The sequence below is a fragment of the Chaetura pelagica genome, unplaced genomic scaffold (genome assembly GCF_000747805.2).
Source record: "Chaetura pelagica isolate M959 unplaced genomic scaffold, ChaPel_1.0 scaffold471, whole genome shotgun sequence".
NCBI classification, from domain to species: domain Eukaryota; kingdom Metazoa; phylum Chordata; class Aves; order Apodiformes; family Apodidae; genus Chaetura; species Chaetura pelagica.
Window position 1 is genome coordinate 2,921,196 of NW_009952430.1, and position 21,767 is coordinate 2,942,962.

The 21,767-nt window shown below is 50.3% G+C and overlaps 1 protein-coding gene across 1 annotated transcript in view; it reads right to left on the reverse strand.

Moving 5' to 3' along the window:
* Positions 1–21,767, reverse strand: part of NTN1 (netrin 1) — a 121,257-nt gene that overhangs the window by 22,306 nt on the left and 77,184 nt on the right. The window contains exons 5-6 of the mRNA XM_010008270.1: positions 11,102–11,251; positions 8,110–8,163 (exon numbers count right to left, since the gene is read on the reverse strand). Of these exons, the coding sequence (XP_010006572.1) occupies positions 8,110–8,163; positions 11,102–11,251 (204 nt within the window). The remainder of the gene's footprint in view (positions 1–8,109; positions 8,164–11,101; positions 11,252–21,767) is intronic.

Sequence of the window (21,767 nt, forward strand, 5' to 3'; positions counted from 1 at the left end):
CGGGGGACCGGGACACAGGGACGGGCTCGCCCTTCTCCCGGGGGAACCAGAGCGGGCAGCCCGTTCCGTGCCCCTTCCCGCAGGAGACGGGGGGGCCCTGGGGTGCCGGCCCCAACAGCTCTTTGTCCCCGCCTGACTCTTCCTCGCTGAGCAGCCCCAGGGCCGCCCCCCGCGCTGGGAACACACCCGTGCCCCGAGCTAACGGCATGAAATACATGCATAGGGAATCATCTGCTCTGGAGAGCCTTGGTCACCCTGTGAGTTCGCGGCCGGGCAGCAGGATCCCGGCAGGGGGGTCGGGGCAGGACGTGCCCAGAGTTGGGGCAAATCCAGTCCACTCCAGGGCAACTAAGGGATGGTGCTGGGGGCAAGGGCTCTGCTTTGCCAAGGTGAAGCAGCTCCTGGAAATGTCCCAGGGAGGGGAGAATCAGTTCATTTAACCTCAAAATCACCATTATTATTTTTTAAATGGGTCTGACAGCGATTCTGGGCTTTTCAAGTCCTTCCTCTGAAGCTCATGGCTTGGCTGTAGTGCCCAGGGCTTGTGGGCACCCAGATTCCACATTCCCTAAGGTGGCAGCATCCTAGAGTTAGGAATGAGAGGGTAGAGGGATGTGAATGGAGGGATAGAAGGAAACAGGGATGAAGGAATGGAAGGATGTGAATGGAATAATGGAGGGAAACAGGGATGCAGGGATGGAGGAAAGGAGGGATGTGGGGATGGAGAGGTGGCCAATGCCAACCTCATGGAGTTCAGCAAGGCCAAGTGCAGGGTCCCGCACCCGGGTTGGCACAACCCCGGGCACAAATCCAGGTTGAGGGGAGAATGGACTGTGAGCAGTCCTGAGGAGAAGGACCTGGGGGTGGGAGGAGATGAGGAGCTCAACATGAGCCACCAGTGAGTGCTGGAGCCCAGAGGGGCAATTGTGTCCTGGGCTGCATCAAGAGAAGTGTGGCCAGCAGGGCCAGGGAGGGGGTTCTGCCCTTCTGCTCTGGTGAGACCCCACCTGGGGGGCTGTGTCCAGCTCTGGAGCCCTTAGCACAGGAGAGACATGGAGCTGTTGGAGAGGGGCCAGAGAAGGGTCATGGAGATGATCCAAGGACTGGAGCAGCTCTGCTCTGGAGCCAGGCTGGGAGAGCTGGGGTGTTCAGCCTGGAGAAGAGAAGGCTCCAGGGAGACCTGAGAGCACCTTCCAGTGCCTGAAGGGGCTCCAGGAAAGCTGGGGAGGGGCTTTTCATCAGAGAGGCCAGTGACAGGACAAAGGGTGCTGGTTTTAAACTGATAGAGGGGAGATTTAGGTGAGACATCAGGAAGAAATTCTTCCCCATGAGGGTAGTAAGGTGCTGGGATAGGTTACCCAGAGAGATTGTGGCTGCCCCCTCCCTGGAGGTGTGCAAGGCTGGATGAGGCTTGTGCAGCCTGGTCTGGTGGGAGGTGTCCCTGCTCGTAGCAGGGCAGTTGGAACTAGATGATCTTTAACGTCCCTTCCAACCTTCATCATTCTATGATTTTATGGAAGGATGAAGGGATGGAGGGCTGAAGGGATGTGAGGATGCAGGAAGCCCTGTGATGGGATTGTAAGAACATAATGCAGCTGTGCATGAAACTTGTCAGCAGTTTTGTAGTGGTTTGGATTTGTTGGTTTTGTGGGTTTTGGATGTTTTTTGGTTTGATTTTATTTTGTTTTTTGACAGACGTTCTGAAATATTTTGAAGTTACCTAAGTTTCCTCATTGGAAACCCCTCACCCTTATTGTACTCACAGCCATTCACCATGGATCACCACAAGAAACCTCTTTTCAGGAGGGAGATGGATGCTGTGGCCATCAATCAGTCAATCAATCACCCAGTCAATCCATCACCTTGCTTACAGCTTGAGACAGGCAGAGAATACCCATGCTGGGCTGAATTAATCACTCATTTGGACAGATACAAAGCTCAATGCCCCCAGACTGAGACCAGATTTACACAAGGGTGTCTGAAATGAGAATTTCACCTCCTGATTGTGCTGCTGGCAGCTGTGCAGCAGTTTTATTCCCAGCCTGAGGGATGCTCCCATCTCTTCCCAGAGCTTCTGCTCCCTCTTAGCTTCCTCCTCTCCACTGGTGCAGTCTCTCCTTTTCACACCCTTTCCCTGCCTCTGGGGGCACCTCTCTACCTGAAAGAAGGTTGTAGGGAGGTGGGAGTTGGGCTCTTCTCTCAAGTGAATAATGACAGGACCAGAGGAAATGGCCTGAAGCTGCACCAAGGGAGGTTTAGACTGGATATTAGGAAGAATTTCTTTACCCAAAGAGTGGTTGGACAGTGGAACAGGCTGCCCAGGGAGGTGGTGGAGTCACCATCTCTGGAAGTGTTTAAAAGAAATGTAGATGTGGTGCTGAGGGACATGATTTAAGCACTGAATGGGTAGATTAGGTGATGGTTGGACTTGATGATATTCAAGGTCCTTTCCAACCCGGATGATTCTGTGATTCTATGTTTCTAACCAGGACAGAGCAGTGCCCTCAACCTGGCAGCTCCTGCCCAGCAAAGTCAGGAGCTCTCTGGGCAGGAGCTGAGCACTGCCCAGCCCAGCCCCTCTGTACATGCCAGCACTGACACCAGTGCACACAGGCACACGCTCCTTCTCTCTGAGTATCAGTGCTGGGTGATGACCAAGACATGTCAGTAATTCAAATCTGAAAAAAACTAAGGCTAGCCAGTGTCCTGCCTGGGATTCTGTAGAGTTAAGGCTTTGTTATTTCCTGTCTTGGTCTTGAGACAAATGTGGTTTGAAATCAGACACCTCCTTGGGCTTTTCCCTTTCAATACACATCAGCTGGCAAAAGCTAAACTCTCTTATGTTTTCCAATAGTGCCTGCCACGTTAACTTTGCAAGGTTAAAACTTGGGTTTTTTGGTGTTTTTTCTTTTTCAGTTTGCCTCTGATTAAGGAGATCTGCCCTAGAATTGGCCTTGCACACCTCTGCTCTGTGGAGAGCATCCCTCCCTCCTCTGGGCAGGGTGCTGTCACAGCACAGCACCCCTGAAAGCACAGCACCCGTGGGGCTGGCAGGAGCCTGGAGGACACTGGGTGGCTGTATCATGGTGAACAGCTGGGGCTCATAGCCAGCCAGCCCAGCTCAGTGGAGACCTGGCCCTGCTGGGGTGACTGGACTGAGGGCTGCCTGCCTGAGATTTGGGAGGGCTGCAATGTTCAACACTTGTTGGCAGCTTTGGTGTGGGGCCTCCTCTGAGAGAAAACCACGGCACGTGGGGAGACTCCAACCCAGCCATCCCCCCAGGAGGGCCAAGGCCACAGGAGGCAGGAGGAGATGGAGGTTCAAGGGATATCTCCTTGACCTATTGACACAGCTTCTGAGTCTATATCAGCAAGATGGGCAGGTGCCACCATCCAAACACACAACCTGGGTGCTACCTCAGTGCAGAGCTGCTCCCTTCCCTCCTAGCTTGCTCAGTGCTCTGAGAAGCAGGGAAGAAGTGACCTTCAGTGTGGAGTGGAACTGGCTTCCTCCAGCCTTCTGAGAGCCCACCCAAGAGCTGTGCTCACATGCCCAGGCCTCAGCACAGAGTGATGAGCCAGGTCCTCACTGGCCAAGCTGGCAGCATCCATTGCATTTGTGGGTGCAACAACAGGGGGAGGTTTGCCACTCAGCTCCCCCAGGGCTGGTGCAGTGGTTTAAATAAATGTTCAGGAGGGGGTTGGGGAGCAGCAGTTTGTCCCTGTGTCCTGTTCCAAGCACAGGGTGTGCATAATGCCACCAACCTGTCCCCACACAGTCATTCTCTGAGCAAGCTTTTTACCCCTCACAGCTGGTGGCTCCCATGGTGTTGACTCCTTGTTTCCAGCTGCTGCAGCTCATGAAAAGGAGCTACAGTACCAGTCATCCTTTCCTAATGTCACTTTTGCCTTGAAGCTGTTGCTGCAGAGATGATCACAGTGTTTATGTGACCATGAGTTGAGGATCAGTGGTCTACAGCCTCTGCTTGGGAGTGAAGATGTGGAGCCACAAAGACCATGTTCCCACAGGGATGGGTCCAGGCAGGCCAGGAGGCTGGAATGAGGAGATGGCTCCCAGCTGCCAAAGCCATGAAATTCAAGCACAGCTCCTGAGAGGAAGTGATTTAACTCGCCTTTGAATGGTGCCTGGTGAGGTTTTGCTGGGATGATGCAAGTGTTGGTGGCAGCAGGCCTGAAGGACTGCCTTTTCATCATGGCCATCTATCTATGAGCCTATGGCTACCCTCTCAAATCTGCACTTTGCCCTTCTTCTCTGGGGAGCAGAGACCCTCGAGGGTGGCCTTGCTCTGCCCCAGCTCATCTGGGCCTGGGCAGGCAAAAACAAAAGTCTTTAACTTTCAGAAAAAATAAAACCAACTCTTTTTTAGGGCAGGACAACTCTGACTACCAGCAAACAATGCTGAGACAGGAGCCCAGGTCATCAGAGAGGGCAATTTTTCTCATTCCTGGTTTTGGTGGAGGGTTCTGGCTAAAATTTGGGAATTTCACCCCAAAGCCCAATCTTGGGACAGATGCTGGAAGGAGGTGGCCGAAGCCTCCAGCTCTGCCACAGGACAGGGTGGGAAGAAACCAAGGGTGTTCCTGAGGCTGGGACACAGCTGGGGGTGGCCAAGGGGCCGGGAGCACATGGAGGGTGCAGGAGGGGTTATGTGGGACATGTGTGTGCAGGTACAGATGTGATGTAAGGAAGGGGTGGGTGGCAGGGGGGTGGCTTGTCCTGGTGCTGTGTGGCAGGAGCTCTGCACCACGATGGCCCCAGAAGCTGTGAGGGAGCCATGGGGTGCTCTGCCCCAGGAACCAGTGCTCTCATCTGTGTGGTTTCTATTTCCCACAAAGTTTCCCAGACTGAAGCAGTGACCTTCCATGTGTTTTTCCCAAGGGAGATGCAGAAGCAGGAACAGACTTGAAAGACTCAGCCCATGGCACTGGGGTAGTGTTTTGTTCTGTTGTTTGGGGTGTTGTTTGTTTGGGGGTTTTTTTTGTTGTTTTTTTCTCCTTGAGAGTATTCCAGGTTGTTCCAGAGCAGAGACCTGACTGCCCATCTCCTTTCTCTGAGCTGCTCCTGGAAGGCATTAATCATCCTCGCATCCCACAGCCTGCATCCACCTCTGCATGCTCTGGGAAAGCTGCAACCCGCAGCCAAGCTGCTTCAGGCCCCTGCACATCCCAGACAGACAGAGGGATTGTAACAAATGTTCTGGTTTTTTATTCTCCACCCCCACTCCCACCCTCCCCCTGCCTTTTCTGCACCTATCTCCAGCCTTTTCCTCACCAATCAGGAAGAAAAGGGCTCAGGCAGCATCTTGAGCCCAAATGACTTCTGGAAAGTCCAGATCTGATTTTGAAACCTAAAAGGCTGATTTCCAGGGGAAGACCATGCGAAGTTGCATCCATCCAATCACCTGTTTTTATTTAAGCCCACCAGCTGAAAGCATCCACTTAAGATAATTTCCAAGCCAATCTGGATTCAATTCAGATAAGTCAACGACCGACTGGCAGGTTTGTAAACCTTTTCCCCCCACTGTTTTGTTTTTTTTTTCTCTTTTGCTGTGGCTCCTTCTGTATTTCTGAACAGGACCAGAAAGGAACTGGGTGGTAGCAAGAGCTTTCTTCTGGCCATGAAAATGAGAAGCATCTCCTCATCATCCTCCAGTTTCCCAGCATGGGAGAGCATGAATGCATTTCATCTAAACAATTCAGTTTTGGACCATTTCCCCAAACTGAATCAGAGCTCTGAGAACTAAGGGGAGCCAGGCAGGACCCCTGTGCCAAAGCTGACATTGTTCCACTCATTACACTCCTTGCTTTGGCTCAGGCTCTTTTGGAATTTATACCTTGTTGACTCAGCGGTGACATTAATTTGGTCCCCAAAGTCTTCCACTAATTTCTTTTTTCATCACTATAACTCTTTTGATCTCATATTTTGGACGTTTTGGAAGACACACTGATTTAAGGGTTTGTCAAGAAAACACCATGGATTTCAACAGGATGCTTCAGGGTTGTGCTGGGAGATGAGTGATGCCAAGACCCTGGACCACCTGACACTCCCCGTGGAGAGGAAGGAATGCAATATGGAGGGTTCAAGCTCCCAGGGCAAAATGGTGCTTTGAAAGTCCAGTAAAAATCACTGTGAGAAGAATGATGAATAGATGGAGGGCCCATTAGATTGCTCAGCTTGGCTCAGCCTCTGCTGGGCTTTCACAGGGGGGTGGCACAAGTCCCTTCTGGTGAGATACATTGGTCGTCAGTCCAGGAGGGAGCAGGGAGATCCAGCCCTCCTGCCATGTGGGGATCCAAGAGATGCTGCTGAGTGTTTTCTCTTGGCTCACAGGCTGTCAGGATGCCCAGCTCTGTCCCGGCCTCTGGATAACCCTCTTCCAGCCCCCAGTGTGGGTTCTTTTGCTAAAGGGAGGTCTCCAACCCTGCTGAGATGTTCTCAGTTACAGGCTTCATACAAATCCAGTCAGGCTTGGGCAGATTTCTAACTAACCCTTTTCTCCAAGACAAGGATGTGGAGTTATGGGACTTGCTCCTTCCCCAGTGGGGCCATTTGCTGCCCTCATCTGTGGGGGCTGAGGGACGGAGGCTGGATCCCTGCCAGCAGCACCAGAGAGAGATGGTCCCTTGGTGGCCAGGCTGGAAAGTGTTTCAGACACCTACCCAAAGCTTTGGTTGAAGGTGAGGGGCATGTCCTGACCAACGCACCTTTAATCCCCACAGCCATCCCTACAGGCACTCCCTAGGTAGATGTCCAGGTGCTCCTTGGCTCTCCCCACTGGCTGGACATGGACCTGCTGTCCACCAAAGTGTTTGTGTTTGGTGCCTAAGAAGCATACACAAATCAACAGGCACACACCTGAGGCTGTAAGACATACCAGCCCGAGACACAACACTGAAACACAGAGTTGCTGCTGTTGTGTTTGCAGGTAGCAGAACTTGTCCTTTTAACTCAGCTGTACAGAAAACCCTGGGCTTCACCTTCCTGTGTGACACTGGAGACCTTGTCCCTTTGCTCCCTGCGTTTCCACCCTGGGAAGAGCTCCTGAGCACTCAGCAACAGCCACAGCCCGTGTGCTTGCCCTGCCACGGGGAGAGTCTTGGCTCTGAGTTCAATCCAAGGTGACGCCCATCACTTTTAGTACAAAATCCTTTATTTATGAACCCTCCTACACTGCTGAGACAAAAGTAAACAGCTCTTACAGCCCGTGTCCTTCCCAGCTGTGGCGCTGTTCAAACACCTGGGGATCTGCAGCCAGTGGGATGGAATCAGTCACTATTTCCTGGGGCCCTCCAGCCCCTGCTCTCAGCCCCTGCTCAGACCTGTCTGACCCCGAGGGAGCTGGGGACAGGAAAGTCCCTCAGTGACATGGTGGGGGCACTTGTTGATCCCTCTGGGGGTGTAATTCAGGAGGGGATGGTGGTGGGGTGCACATGAACAAGCTGCAGCCACTACTGCAGGAGTTTTTGCTGCAGGACCCCCTGCTCTGAGCTCTGTCCCCCAGCTCTTACAGCCACTGGCCTTGAGACACATCTGAGCACAAGTGTCCCCAACAGCACCACTAAACACTGCCACATCCCACCCCAAGGACCCACAAAGCCAAATGCCAGACACGCTGTGGTTCATGTACACAGGTCTCATCAGCAGCTAGGGTTTTTTGGGGGGGTTTTGTCCTCTTTTGGGGCATTTGTGGTTCTCTAGTACTGCCCCACCAGAAGAACTCATCTGTCCTGTTCCCTTAACCTCTTAGGGCTCTTCTACTTGAGCAGCTAACCACTTAATACTTAACCAGGTCTTGAATCCTTACCTCTTTTCCATCAAGCATTGGTCCCACTTTGGGTAACCCCTGTGTGCCTATAGATTTAGCCACCTCTGGGAAGATCTTTCTGCATCTTCCCTGCACTCCCATGTGCTCATAGAAACATTCATCTCTCAGGATGCTGCACACTTGGACATTTTGGGCATGAAAGGAAACCACTTGTCCCAGTACAAACAAATTTAGGCATTAGATTTATGTAATTTCATATGAGGCAGACAATTGCTCAAAAGGCATTTGCCATCAAGCTGCTTTAAAAGAAGAGACAACATACCTGCAGGCTCCTCTGTGCTGCTGGCAGTGGTGGTGGGGGGGGCAGCAGGGATCTCTGGGCAGGACAGCAAGGAGCAGGCAGGGAAGGAGAGGAGAGAAAAGAAAGAGGCATTATTCCTGATCCCAAAGAGCCTGGCCCCTGCACATGCAGTGTTTGCCCTTCCCAACCTTTCCCAACTAGCAAGGAGGGAACAAAAAAAAAGATTCAGGGATTTTAGGGCTGTTCTCCACAGGTCCTGATGTGCTGATTCCCTGAAAATGTTTTTTAAGCCAAAAATATTGTGGCTAAAAATAAAAGACCATATAACCAGCCAGGTAATTGTTATGGTGTCCAGGCCAGCAATGGCTATGGTGGCCCAACACAGCCTGCTGCAAGTGCCACATCCCAGGTAGCACCCCAGGGTGAGAGGTGCTCTGGCAAGGTGCTGCCTGTGGTGCAGTGTTGACCCCCAGCAGGCAATGGGAGCCCTCCTGCATCTCCTGGTCCCTGGGTTGTCTATTCCAGCTGCTACTTGCATCCATGTCTGAGACCTCTTGTGTGATACGGGATGCAGGTGAAATGGTGCATATATTAGCTGGGATGCTAATGTTATCTCACACATGTAAAGGAAACACAAACATAACTGGTTGTGCTTTGGGGTTGTCATTGCATAATTGAAACAACATCATGTTCTGGATCTTCCTGCCTAAGTCTGACTGTTTGTTGATGTAAAAAAGGCTGGACTGCAGGTGGAGTGCATTCTGTGGTCCCACCTTTGGCAAGATGAACTCTTTTCCCCTGCACACATATACAACTCTCATGATGCTTTGTCCATTTAGGGCACAGTTCTGCAATTTCTGTGCATCCCTGAGAACCCCAGTGGGGGAACACACTACCAGTCCATTTTAACAGTGGAATTTAGACACCAGCTGAGGTACAGCATCTGCCTTATGCTTATGCTCTCGGGAACCCACCTGGCTGAGGAGACAGGGTTTGACTGCATTGCAATGATGGCAGCTCCTAGGGGTGCAGCCCAACTAGCATTAAATGACTTCTTGAGTCATTCATCCTCATGCAATTAAAAACACAGGCACAAGCCCTTGTGAAACACACACTGCATAATCAGGCAGTATGTGACCAGCCAGCATAGCTGTTCCCAGGCTGGTGGCTCCTGGCTGCCTGGGCAAAAAGACCCCGCTGGGGTCTTGTTTATTCCCCATGTGGTTATTTTTACATGGCTCTAGGCTTTTGGGACTTGAGCAGTGATAAATCAGAGAATAACTGTGCACTTGCAGATCATCTGGACAGCCTCATGCTATGTGCAGTGTGCCTGTGCCTCCCCATGCCAGATGGAAGAGCTGAGCAGGTTGGGATGGAGAGCAAGTGCCCTCCACAACACACATATGAAATATGTGTGAAAGACATCCTTCCCATGTGCTGACTGGCATTTTTCAAGGATGACATTGTGCTAGTTTGGGATTTTTTTAGGATGAGAGAACTGTGAGTTGCTCATATCCTCATGTTGATTGCTTTAGCATTGTACGTGCAGACCAAATGCCCAACAACTGTGCAGCCACTTGGTAGCCACAACAGAGTGTTGCTTAAAAAATGTTTCAGTCAAGATTTTTGGCCCCTTGGAAAGGATGTTTGTCAGTGACACCCAAGTAAGGATCTCTCCCAAGTGCTGGGCTGGAGGCTGGGCTGCAGGGCCAAGGCAGGGCAGCCCTGCCAGGCTCATGCCAGCAGGCAGCTTTGAGCACACCAGTTCTGCAGCTGGCATGAGCAGAGCCTTGGTCCAAAAGCCTGGTTGCATCATGTAGAAATTCCATGTCTGTCTTTATTTAGTGCACTGAATTCCAAGTGAGGTGATGCAAGGAACAATTTACCCTCAAATTTACCATGGCCCAGGGGAACGATGAATGATAAACCTTTGAGCATACTTGTTGCAAAGCATAGCAGAGCCATGACTGCAGCAGCAGGGGGAAATCATTGCGACATGGGGAAGAATGAATCTCAAGTGATCAAAAAACACCCTGGAATGGATGTTTTCTTCAGCAGGGGAAGGTGGAGAAAGGGGATCTGTCTCATAATTTGGTCATGGCCATCCTGAGGGGCAGATCCTGCCAGGAGTCAGTGCAGCAGCAGACTGGGCATTCCCAACAGAGACTTGATTCTTTCAACCTTCACTTTGCTTTTTCCATTGGGCCTTTAGCCCCTTCTAGCAGCAGGGAGCAGCCTCTGGGGGAGCAGCCCCTCCTTCCCAACACAGCCTGGGCACTATCATTTTGATGCTTCGTTTTGTTCAGGGAGGTGGAGATGTGTCTTGCAAGGTGCACTAGCTCCTGAATGCTCCACCAGCAGCCAAACCAGGAGGCAGGAGGGAGAAGCCCAGGGCCAATTTGAGCCTGGCATCGAGCCCTCAGCAGGGACTGCACAGGGATGGGGATGTTTGCAGAGCAGATGCTGCAACTGAGAGACTTTGGGAGCTGTACCTGGTGTTTGCTGCTGTTGTTTTAAGTGCACAGGGTGAGAACAGCTTTACAAAAGCAAATTAAAAAGCAAACCCAAGGAAGCAAAGGGTAGAACAGCCCTGTTTCTGGGTGGGTAAAATCCGCTGCAGCAATCTAGGTGCTGTTGGCTGCATTACTGTGATGGCAACTCCATCCAAACATCAGCTCCTCTGGTTTGAGCTCTGAGCCAGTGTGGCACAGCCTGATTTTTGAGAGAAAAACCTATTTGTAGCTGTCTGCCTTAGCAGCCAGACCTGACAGGGTGCCCCAAAGCAAATGTGTTCTGGGGGCACATTTGTTCTGAGAAGAATAATCAAATTACTGGCAAATACTGTAGATGCACTCACACAACCCACCCAAGAAGGCAGACAGCTCCAACCCCCCAGCACGGCCCGTTAGCACACATGGTGGGGTTGTTGTCAGCCCAGCCTGGGCAGGGGCTCCTGTGGGTTTCTGAAGGTTGATATTTCTAATTTCAGCCCCAGAAGGAGCAATCCACCTACTTATGCAGGGGGCGATGGGGGAGCGGCTCTGCTGGTAGCCTTTGGCGCAGCGGTTGCAGGTGATGCCGGTGACACCGTCTTTGCAGGGACATTGGCCCGTGGTCTGGTTGCAGGTTTGGCCGGCGGCGCCCACGGGGTGACAGTCACACTCTGTGGGGGGAACACACAAGAGGGTCAGGGGTAGAGGAGAGCTGGACTTCTGGTCAACGTCCTGTCCAGCCGGCAACCAGACTGACCTGAAATAGAAGTGGCATTTGGGAAGGGAGGTGCATGGCTGTCCCTTGGGACCAGGGAGGACTGCAGTGGGGAGAGGCTGGGCCAGCCACAGCTGGAGATGGCGCTGCAGCCAGGACTACCTGCCCAGGGCAATGTGTGCTCAAGGATACCCAGCCATGGACACTGTAACTGCCTGATCCCATGGGTGCCATGACTAAGGGTTTTCAGGGCCTGAGGAGGAGGGAAGCAACCAAGGCAGCATCACAGCACCCACTGCCCACACCCCAGCTGGCTTCAAACTCCTTTGGGCTCCCTGGAGCAGTGGCAGGGCTGTAAGGAAGAGGTAGAAAACCAAGGAACATTTCATCACCTCTTCAGCACAGGATCTCTCAGGCAGGAAGGAAGCAATCACTTTCAGAGATGTTGGGAATTCATTTCACGTGCACTACAAGAAAAAAACCCCACACACTCTTTTCAGTGCTTTCGCTCAAGTCCTTCCCTGCTGAGAAGCATCCCAGGCAGCTGGCATGGTGGGATCAGGAAGGAAATGCCCTTATGGGATGCAGGCAGGCTGGAGGACCTGCTGTTCCCAGCCAGATGGATGGAAGCCTGACAACAGAGCTGGGCAGATGTGAAGGGTTTGGCAGGGGATGTAAATACTGTACTTGAAATCATTCACCATCTCATTTCCCACAGTGGGACTTACCGGCGCAGCTGTTTGCTAAAAAAAAGAGAGGAAAAAAAAAAAAAAAAGCAGCAGAGCTTGTTATCATCACTGCTCCAAAAGGATTATGGCCTCACAAACTTGTTAACAGCCCTTATTTCTAAGAGCTGTGAGGTCCGTGCCAGGCTGCACTCTGTGCCTGCTGAGTGGTGGCAGGGAAAGGCAGAACATCTTTCCTTCTCTTGTGCAGCATCCTCGGGAAGGAGCCAGGCAGAGCCCTCCCTGGGGAGCACTGAGCCTGCTCTCCTCTGCCCCTCGGGTGAGCTGCCTGCCACAGACAGGGTCTGGGGGAAAACCTGCCCCACTACCCAAAAAGTGGGGTTGGTCTGTGTATCAGGATCTGGGTGGATGTCTCCATGGACTCCAGTGACTGGGTTTGGCTTTTTAAAACACCCTCAAGCCCCCAAATTGAGCACATTGCTCCTGTGAGGGTTTGTGTTGCACCCTACAATGATTCTTGGTTTGTCTTGCACATTCCTTGCTGTAAGACACCCCAAATCTGCCTGATTTTGGGACAGCAGATCACATCCTGTGTTCATTTGTGTCAGATGTCGAAGTTCAGTGTTTGACTGGAGCTTCTCTCCAACCTGCCCCAGCACCATCCTGATCCTGCTCCCTGCACCAGCAGCACCCCATTTGACCTATATTTACTGGGCAGCAATTCCCAGACTGCTCCTCTTCCCAGCGGGGTTTGGCTGGTTCCTGAAGCCCCCTTGCACTGGGATGTCTCTGCACTGGGATGTCCCCTTTTCACTCACATGGGGCACCCTATCCCGACACAACCCACCCAAGAGCACCAGCAAACTGTTGCCATCCTCCAGCTCCACCAGTGCTGGATGGGAAGAGACTTAGCCTTGACAAAATCTGAGGATTTTTTGCATGAGAGGGGAAAAAAGAAAACCAACAAAGATTTGGTTTATTTTTTCCTCCTCCTCTAACACCTCTGATTTGGGGTTTTTGATTAAAATTACTACTCTTGCCTCGAGCAGCTTCTGGGAACAGTCACTTGCAAAAGTGCTCACAAGGAAATCTTACTTTTCCATCAAACCCAGCGTGGATTAGAAAAGTCTTAGTGGTAAATGTGTGTGAGTTGTGAGGAGCACAGAGGACAGACTGATGTTTAAGTGGGAAAAATTGCAGGCTGCACCCGGGGGGTGGCTTCAATATTGCTGGGGGGGAGAGGAAATAAAAATACATGAAAACTGGAGCCTGCAGAGGAAACAGGACAGAAAAGAGTTGAAGAAGAGCAGAGAGACAGGAGCTAATTAAAAAAATAAGCAAATCAGGGAAGCGTTGCACAAGGAGAGGCAAAGGGCAGGAGGATGGGGAGGAATATGACTCGTGCTCGAGAGGGTGTCAGGCATTGCCTGCAAAACCCCATTCCGTGAGTAATCCTCCCCATGTGAACACATTGCACTAGTTTCAGTGGGACTTCTTGGATGAGGAAAGGGGAGGGGGGAAGAGGAAAGAAAGGGAAAAAAAGCCTCTGTGGTGATTAAGACTTACAGAATCAGGCTCGTAGAGGATGGGCTGCAGAGCAGAGAATGCTCTTTTGGACACCAGATAAATAAATAGTGATGCTGCTGCTTCCTTCCCTCATGAGGTAATGCCTTGGCACAGCTTGTCCAAAGCTGCTGGGGTTATTTTTACAGCCTTATCTCTCTGAGGTTGTCTGCTCTCCCCCCAGGCTGGGCTTCTGTGAGTGCTCTGCAGCACAGATGTCAGCAGTGTCCCCATGGCATGCATGATGTGCCCAAGGTTACAAAGCTGACAAGTGGCAGAGGAGCTGGGAATCACCATTTATCATCCAGGACGTCACCAGAAGAAACCCTCCCTAGATGCAGAGAGCTCCCCAACTCTTCTTCCACCAGTCCCCAACTCTTCTGCCACCAGTCCCCAAATCTTCATTGCTGCCCAAGACTCTGTGAGCCCAGGATGCCTGCATTGGGCAGTGACACTCCAGCTCCTCAAATGCCTGACACCATTTTGACTTTCCTGTCTTCCAGAAAACTGGATCAGCAGCAAGTGAGCTCTCCTGGCACAGGGAAACTGGAGGTGGTCTGAGTAGTATCTGCAGATGTACTTGCCGTCCCTGTCCTGGAGGAACTGAACCAGTGCCAACAATTAGGAGCAATTAAAGGCAATTTGCAGTTCCCTGGCCAGTGCAAACACTTGTAGCCAGCAATTACAGGCTCTTCTCCTCCTGCAGCCATGGAGTAGTTGGGCTGCTGGTGGTTAATAATGATTCCTCCAGTACAGTTCAAATGTATAGAATCATTGAGTCTTTTAGGTTGGAAGAAACCTTAAAGCCCATCCAGTCCCACCCCTGCATGGGCAGGGACACCTCCCACCAGCCCAGGCTGCTCCAAGCCCCATCCAACCTGCCCTTCAACGCTGCCAGGGATGGGGCAGCCACAGCTTCTCTGAGCAACCTGGGCCAGGGTCTCACTACCCTCACAGGAGGGAATTTCTTTCTCCTATCTCATCTAAATCTGTCCTCTTTCTGTTTGAAACCATTACCCCTCATCCTACCCAACCCTATTCCTTATGTTGTAACCCCAAATTGAAGAACAACTGCAATAGCTTGGCAAATGGGGGGAGACTGGTGCAAACGCCCCCTTGGAATCCTTGCTGCCTTTCTGCTAGGAACCTTTTGGTTCACAAAACACCTTGTCATGCCTGGACTTCCCTGAGTGCAAGTGTTTGCCCCTCACTCACCATCATGCAGAATATCAGCAGAGCAGAAAGCATGAGGCATGAGGAGAAGGTGCTCAGGATGTTGTTAGGGACACTAAAAGGGATAATGGTAGTTTCTCCTCTGTATCCTCAATGCCTTGCTCAAAAGAATCACTCCACAAAGGAGAATGCAAAGGTGCAGGGAGTGAGATGTGGGAGGAGTGAACAGAGATGATGGTGGTACAAGAAAACGGCCTGGTTTGTGAGTTCCACAGCATCAGGGGGAAGGAAAATACCTGTCATGATTTAGTTCTTTCAAAAAATCTTGCAGGAAAATCTCTGATGAGTGTCTGTGGCAGACATGACCAGGAATTATTAGTTATTTCCTGCTTAAAAACCTGTCTGTGGAGGAGAAAACAAGAAGTATAAGTAGATGTGAGGTTTTAATGGGGAATGAGAGTAGCAGTGGGGGTGCCTCTGTCCACAAAAGCTGATTTTTCTTGTATAATTGCCATGACCTGACAAGCAGGGGGCTCACAGTATTTCTAGGTGAGCACCTTCAGCTTGACCAATTCAGACGTAAGGAGACCAGGCAGGTCTTCTGTGACACCTGCCCATACTGGCCATATGGGTTCAGGGCCAAGACAAAACCCAGTGCATGGAAGGATGGATAATGGGAAGGAAGGAACAGGGTGGCTCATACAAGCTGAAGGGTCCCAGTTAATTGCAGCCACTCCAGAAAAAGCTCTAGGAGTCAATGAAACATCTGGCTGATTGCAAGGGAGCTCAGAAGAGCCACAAGATTTGTGTTTGTGTGATCAAAGGGGTAGAGAGCAACACTGAATATCATCTCGTGACACCATAGAAATCAAGAGCACATCCTCAGCTGGGGAACTGGAGTGAAAGGCATGGAGAGGCACCCATCTGAGGGCGACAGGAAAGATTAGAACCGACTTGCCAGGAGACGATGGAGAGGTGCCAAGTACTGCACAGCACCAAGAAGGTCAGGCAGGTGCTCCTCTTCACTGGTCCTTAAAACACAGGGACAAAGGAACATTCAAGGCGTTTAAAAGGCAACCTTTTTTCAATGATAAAAGGAAATGCTTCTTTGCACTGCATGTAATTAACTCGTAGAACTCATGCTACGAGACACCATGGCAGAGGCCCAACAGGATTAGATGGGCTCATGAATGAGAACATCTGTAGTTACATTACCTGGGATTAATACATACACGGATATCAGCACTCCAAGCCAGCTACTAACTGCCTGCAGTTAGGAAGAGATTTCCCCTGGGTGCATGCTCATGCAAAACTGTCTGTCCCACAGTTTTATATCTCTGCCTGAAGCTTCCAAGACAAGCCACTATTCTATGCATGGATCTGCTGAGGCAGCCCATCGCCTGCTTGGGCAGTGGTGCATTTCTGTGTCTCAGCTGAGATCTGTCTGGTTTGGGACTAAAACAAATGCCTGAAAGAGAATTTTAGGAGCATGTGTGAAAGGATGCAAAGTGCCCAGGAAAAGTGGTTGATGGTGGGATGTCTCTGGCCCACTGAAGGCTGACAAATAGCATGGCAAAAATGCAGATATTTTTCCACCCCTGAATTTTGGTCAGTGGCATTCCCAGCTGCTCATCTTCCCCTCCGTCCCCCAAAGTGTGTCAAAAGGTAAACAGAGGGATAAACCTCCAGGCTTAGTTGTCTTTAAGTGTGACCTTTTTTTGAGAAGGCACCTGAAAGGACCTGCATTTTTTGGGAATTAGCATCTGCCTGTCTTCAGGGAAGCTATTTCCTGGGCAGGTTTTCAGAACCATGAAAAAGCTGTTTGGCTGAACCACAGAAGAAGGTTCAATTTCATGGGGTCCCTAGATCCCCTCTTATTCCACTGAAGTTACCTCTGCATTGATAACATGGGCCTCAAGACTTCCAGACTGAGAAGCCCAACAAGTGACTCCTTTACCTTACGCTGTGAACTAAGAAATAAAACAGCAATGAAGCTGGGAAAAAACACATCTTAATTTGCAATAGTAATTGATGAAAGTTTCTGTATAAAGAAAGACTTTTCCTCAGGAAATCACACTCAGTTTTAACTATGAATTCAAGTCCTACATAGGTGATGTGTTGTAGGTGCACATTTATATTGAACCATGCTTTTAAATCCTTTTTCAGAATCAGGAACAAAATTGACCTCCTTTACTTGCTTTTGTGTTTTCCTCCAAAGACTCCAAACAGTAAAAAATGTAGCTCCAGAAGATTTCTACTGGAAAAAAAATGCACCAAAGTCAAGCTGTGCGTGAAGAGACTGATTCCAACAATATTTGAACAGGAAAACGTCAAAACAACTCAATTTGCCTGGTGCTTCAGTAGAGCAGCCCATGCATCCTGATGCAAAGTGCTTCAAGTACTCTTCTGTTTTAGTTTGTAGAGGTTTGGTTCAGACATTATTGCTTTCAACAAACCTTTTTGTAATTATCATTATTTTTTCCTGATCCACTGCCTTTGGGAACTCAGGTACTTTAAATCCTAGTTCCAGTGAATGGATCTCACCAGGGAAGGCCTGGTCTGGATAACTCCTGAGGTCAGCCCAGTTGTAGCTGTAAACCAACAAAAGTGACCCCAGCCTTGAAGCTGTCCCAAGGGCCTGACTTTTGGTAGAAGGTTTGCTTTGGCTCCTGTCTTTGGAGAAACAATTCAAACCACACGGGGTGCCTTCCTTTGGAGACCCACCCCAGTTCTTTGTCCATAGGTGAACTGATATCTGGAGATCTGAGCAGTGCTGGCTCTGGGGACAAGATCCTTCAGGGATGGGTGGGACCATATTTAACAGCAGAGTGTCTCCACCACAGGAGGCAAAATCCCACAGATTTATGTCACTGGGAAGAAGAATTATGGTATTTAATATGTACACACCCAGGCTGGTCCCAACCAACTTGCTAAGCAGAAGCAGAGGTTGAAAAGTCTCTGTGTTAACTCTGAATACTAATAATGGCTTTAAAAATTAACTGTTAACTGCTTTGAAATGAGATCGTTGGCTATATTGTGAACTGGATTTAGTTCTCCAAAGGATCATGTTCATGCACAATGTCCCTCAGCACATTCTCTGGGAGATTTAAAGGTTTCTTGCCAGCAGAAAATGAATTCCCTCTTTTATCAGGCAAAGCCAAATAATCTCTCGGTGTTTCACAGTGTCCCTCCTCCTGCATCGCTTCTCAGGGCTCTCCCATTTCTTTCTCCTGAACTGGCACTTGGAGAAGCCAAAGGCTTTGGCGCCCTGTGGTTTGGGCCAAATTTCACAGATTAGACCTTGTCTTTGTCTTCTCCATCAGAAGGAACAGACTGGGCCCACAATGCCTCCACTGAGCAAGAGTTGCCGCTAATCCACTTTTTGGGCAGGAGCACTCTGAGCAGGCATTAGTGATACAGACAATAAGACAATTATGGCAGCACTTTCCAAAATGCTCCAAAATCCTCTTGTTAAAAAATGGTTTGAAATTCCCCTCTCGTCTGGGAGCTCCACCGTTCGGGCGATGGCAGCAGAGCTGGAGCTGCCGGCAGGGAGAGTGGAGGGGATGCTGATACACCCAGGGATGAAGCGCTGGGACTTCCTTCTCCCTGCTTTGCTGCAGAACTTTGGTTTGGTCATAGAAGATGTAATCTCTTTTATTTTTCCGTCAAAAAATGGTCAAAGAACCCCTGGGGCAGCTCTGGCCGGGCAGAGAACTGCTGAGCGGGGCACAGTCCCAGACACAGCGTCTCTCAAGTAAAATAAGGCTCCACCTGTTCTCATGAGTGACATCTCATGGGAAAGAGAGGGTTGAAAAATACTTATTTTGAGGGAAATTTAAAAAGGCAAACATTTTCTCCTCCTGAGGAAATGAGATTCCTACAAGTGTGTTCTCCCACTAATAATATTTCAATCAAATCTGGCACCAGAGCAAAAGTGTCAGATAATGAGACAAAAATGAGGATGAGTGGATGAGTTAGAAACCCTAGAAAAAGCTCAGCTGAGGGGGAACCACTGAGTGTGCACAGCCCTATCAGACACTAATGCAGGCACAGTGTGGGGAGCCCCTCCCCCCCAAACCCCCAAGTACCTGCAAAAAATTGAGGGCACAAATCCAGGCCACTGATCTGTGATGCCCTGAGAAGTGGAAGTTTAGCTGGAAAACATCTAATTGAGAGAGAGGCCTTTTAGTGTGCTTAAAACCAGAACAGGGCACGTGGGTGAGTAGGATGGAACTTGGTTTTAATGTTCAGGACCTGAGAGCCTGGAGGACTTTTAGCTTTTTAGGTATGCAGCAGGAAATTATCTCAACACTTAGAAAATGTTTACGGGGAAGGCAAATTATTCCTTTTCTTTCCTCTGTCTCAGAGATGTGCAAATGGCTACGCAAATGGATTTAGCAGTTTTGGTCTCAGTCTGAGGTTTGTGATGGAGAACTGGGTTCTAGTCTGTTGTTTGTTTATTTTAATAGAGTGCAAATTCCCCTCTACTGTGCTGCACCCAGCCACTTCTGAAAAACCTCAGTCCAAACCTGCCTTTCAGGATTGCTTATGGATGTATTCTGTATTTTGCAGCAGACCCACCTTCCCCTGGTGATACCCTTGGTGTTCTTCCAGCCCCCAGGCGAGGGTCTCCCACCAGTCCTCTGTGCTCTCTCTAAGCATCCAATTTTTAAATCCCAAATTGCCTTAAATCCATCCCACTAAAAGTAAATATCTATTTAAATGCTGCTGTGTTGTGGGAGGTGGCCCTGATCATATGCCAGAGAAAGAAGGAATTCAGTGATGAGTTTCTGGGAAGACCAGACAACGGAATTTTACTCTCGTCCCAGTTAATTTGCAACAAAAAGAAGTATCAACCCCAAGACTGGAGAACTTCCAGGGGCAGATACACAGAGGAGCAAAAAGTCTGACTGTTTCAGATCACCAGTGGCTACTAACATGAAACCAGAATGTGATATTCATGGTTCTTAAAAGTGTGTCCTGGCATGTGGCAGCATCCCCACGTGCTCGGTGGAGGTGGTGGAGCTGCCCTAGGGTTGGGGAAAAGGGCTGGGCACAGCTCTGGTGTTTGGGCTGTTCCTCCTTCATGGCTCACATAGATCACACAATTAGAAAGTCCTTGGGACTGGAAGGCATGTGCGGAAGGGAGAGCAGGGGAAGGCTGGCAAGTGGAGCCCCGTCTGGCTTGAAACAATTAGAAAGTCTCCCAATCACTTTTATATGTCATTGAAATTGTGGATGTCTAGAAGCTGGCCTGGCCTGGTAGACCTCTTGCATTGAGCTCAAGTCTTAATTAAAAATGAAAAAAAAAACACTCTTTTTCCAAGTTTTCACACTAAAACTCTAAACAGTCAAAGAGTTTCTGTAATAATAATGTTCCTTCTTTGCTTTGGGACTCTTCCAGCCCAAGTGGGTGGATGGTGCCTCTCTGCCCCGGGTTCTGGAGGTGCCATGGAGGTGGTGGCACTTGGTGGCAACTGCACTCAAGCCTTCCATGCAGTGACCAGTGTGCACGGGCTTAATGTTGTATTTCTATAAACTTCCTCTGATGGTTTGTGTGTGCCTGGGGGTTGTTGTTGACAAGTTTTAGATGGAGAAACAATAAATCTGTGCTCAGCACTTGGAATAATATCGATATAAAAGAATTATGGGGCTCTGGGGAGTGGGGTGACTGAGGCACCACCAAACACAGTATAGAGGTACAGTTAGAAAATGTTTTTGCAGCAGAGGAAGAGCTTGCCCTAAGGAGAAAAGAAGGTTTGTGTTTGCCACAACAGTGCCTTGAAGGTTCAGACTTTCTCCAGTGATGTGGTTTCTCAGAGGTGACCACAGCTTTATAAAAGAACTTGATCCAAGCCCTGCCAGCACAAGTTGGCTCATCTCTTATCTATACAGGAGCTCCAGCTGGTCTTCAAAGAGGAAGAAAAGGAGAAAAAGAAAGGAAGGACGCTTGATAATTAAAGGCAACTCCCTGGTGGGGGGAGGGGGATTCGCAGAAATTATTGCCTTGGACTTCGTCTTGTGAAACTTCAAATGAACTGGACTAGTGATGCCCTTCAAAATGAGGTTGCTCTGGGGAGAGAAGCATCTCTCTTAGGATGCACATCACTTCCTCCTAAGGTGGACACCAAGGGTAGATCTCCTGCACGGATGCCCAGCAGTGACACGAGCTGGTACTGCCTGCAGGCAGGGAAGGGCCGGGGGCAGAAGCCGCCACCTGTGGCTCTGCTGCCCCGGGCATCCCTGGCTTAGGCGTTTCAGCCAGGCCACCCTTATGTCTCTGGGATGGATTAGCTGTGAGTTTGCCTACACCCCCAGCTGTAGATCGGGGGCCGAGGTGGCGGGGGACACGTCCAGGGCTGAAGGGATGCTGAGCCCTGCAGGGATGCACCGCGGACAGACCGATCTTCCCGGGACCAACCCAGGGGACTCCAGCCTCCGTTGTCTAATGTGTGTTTGACCCCGGCTGCCTCCTGCACCCCGACTTCTCAGTGGGGCTCCAGGCAGCAGGAACAGCTTCTTCTCCCGCCGCTTCGGGCGGGTGGAAGGAGCGCGCGGCGCTAAACTGGTCCCGCAGCTCCCTCTGTAGTCGGTGGAGAGAGACGGGGACTCGTCCCGCAGTCCCTGTCACCAGGGGCTCTGCTCTCCTCTCCAGCAGCGCCAGGAGCCAAAGGAATTCAGCTGCGACAGTGTTTCCAACACCCACCCCCCTTCCCGCCCCCCCACCCCCGCCTCAAATTCCTGCAGCTGAGTTGGAAGAAAACCTGTATCTGAAATCAAGGACCGGGGCTGAGCCTATGGGGACAACACTCACTCTTCACTCTTGAACCCAAACTGGCTCAAAAAAGCAAAAGTCCAAGTCTTGAGCCTTTGCAAGTCCAAGAAAGGATGGGCAGGTAGGCTGAGAGTGCTCTTGGTTGGGGTCTTTTTGCATAAACGAAACAATCCTCCAAGGCAGATGGAACAATCTCCCAGGCTGGGCCTGGGCACGTGGCTGCCACAGTCCATCCTGCTTTTTTACCAAAACATGGAGATATAGTGCATGTG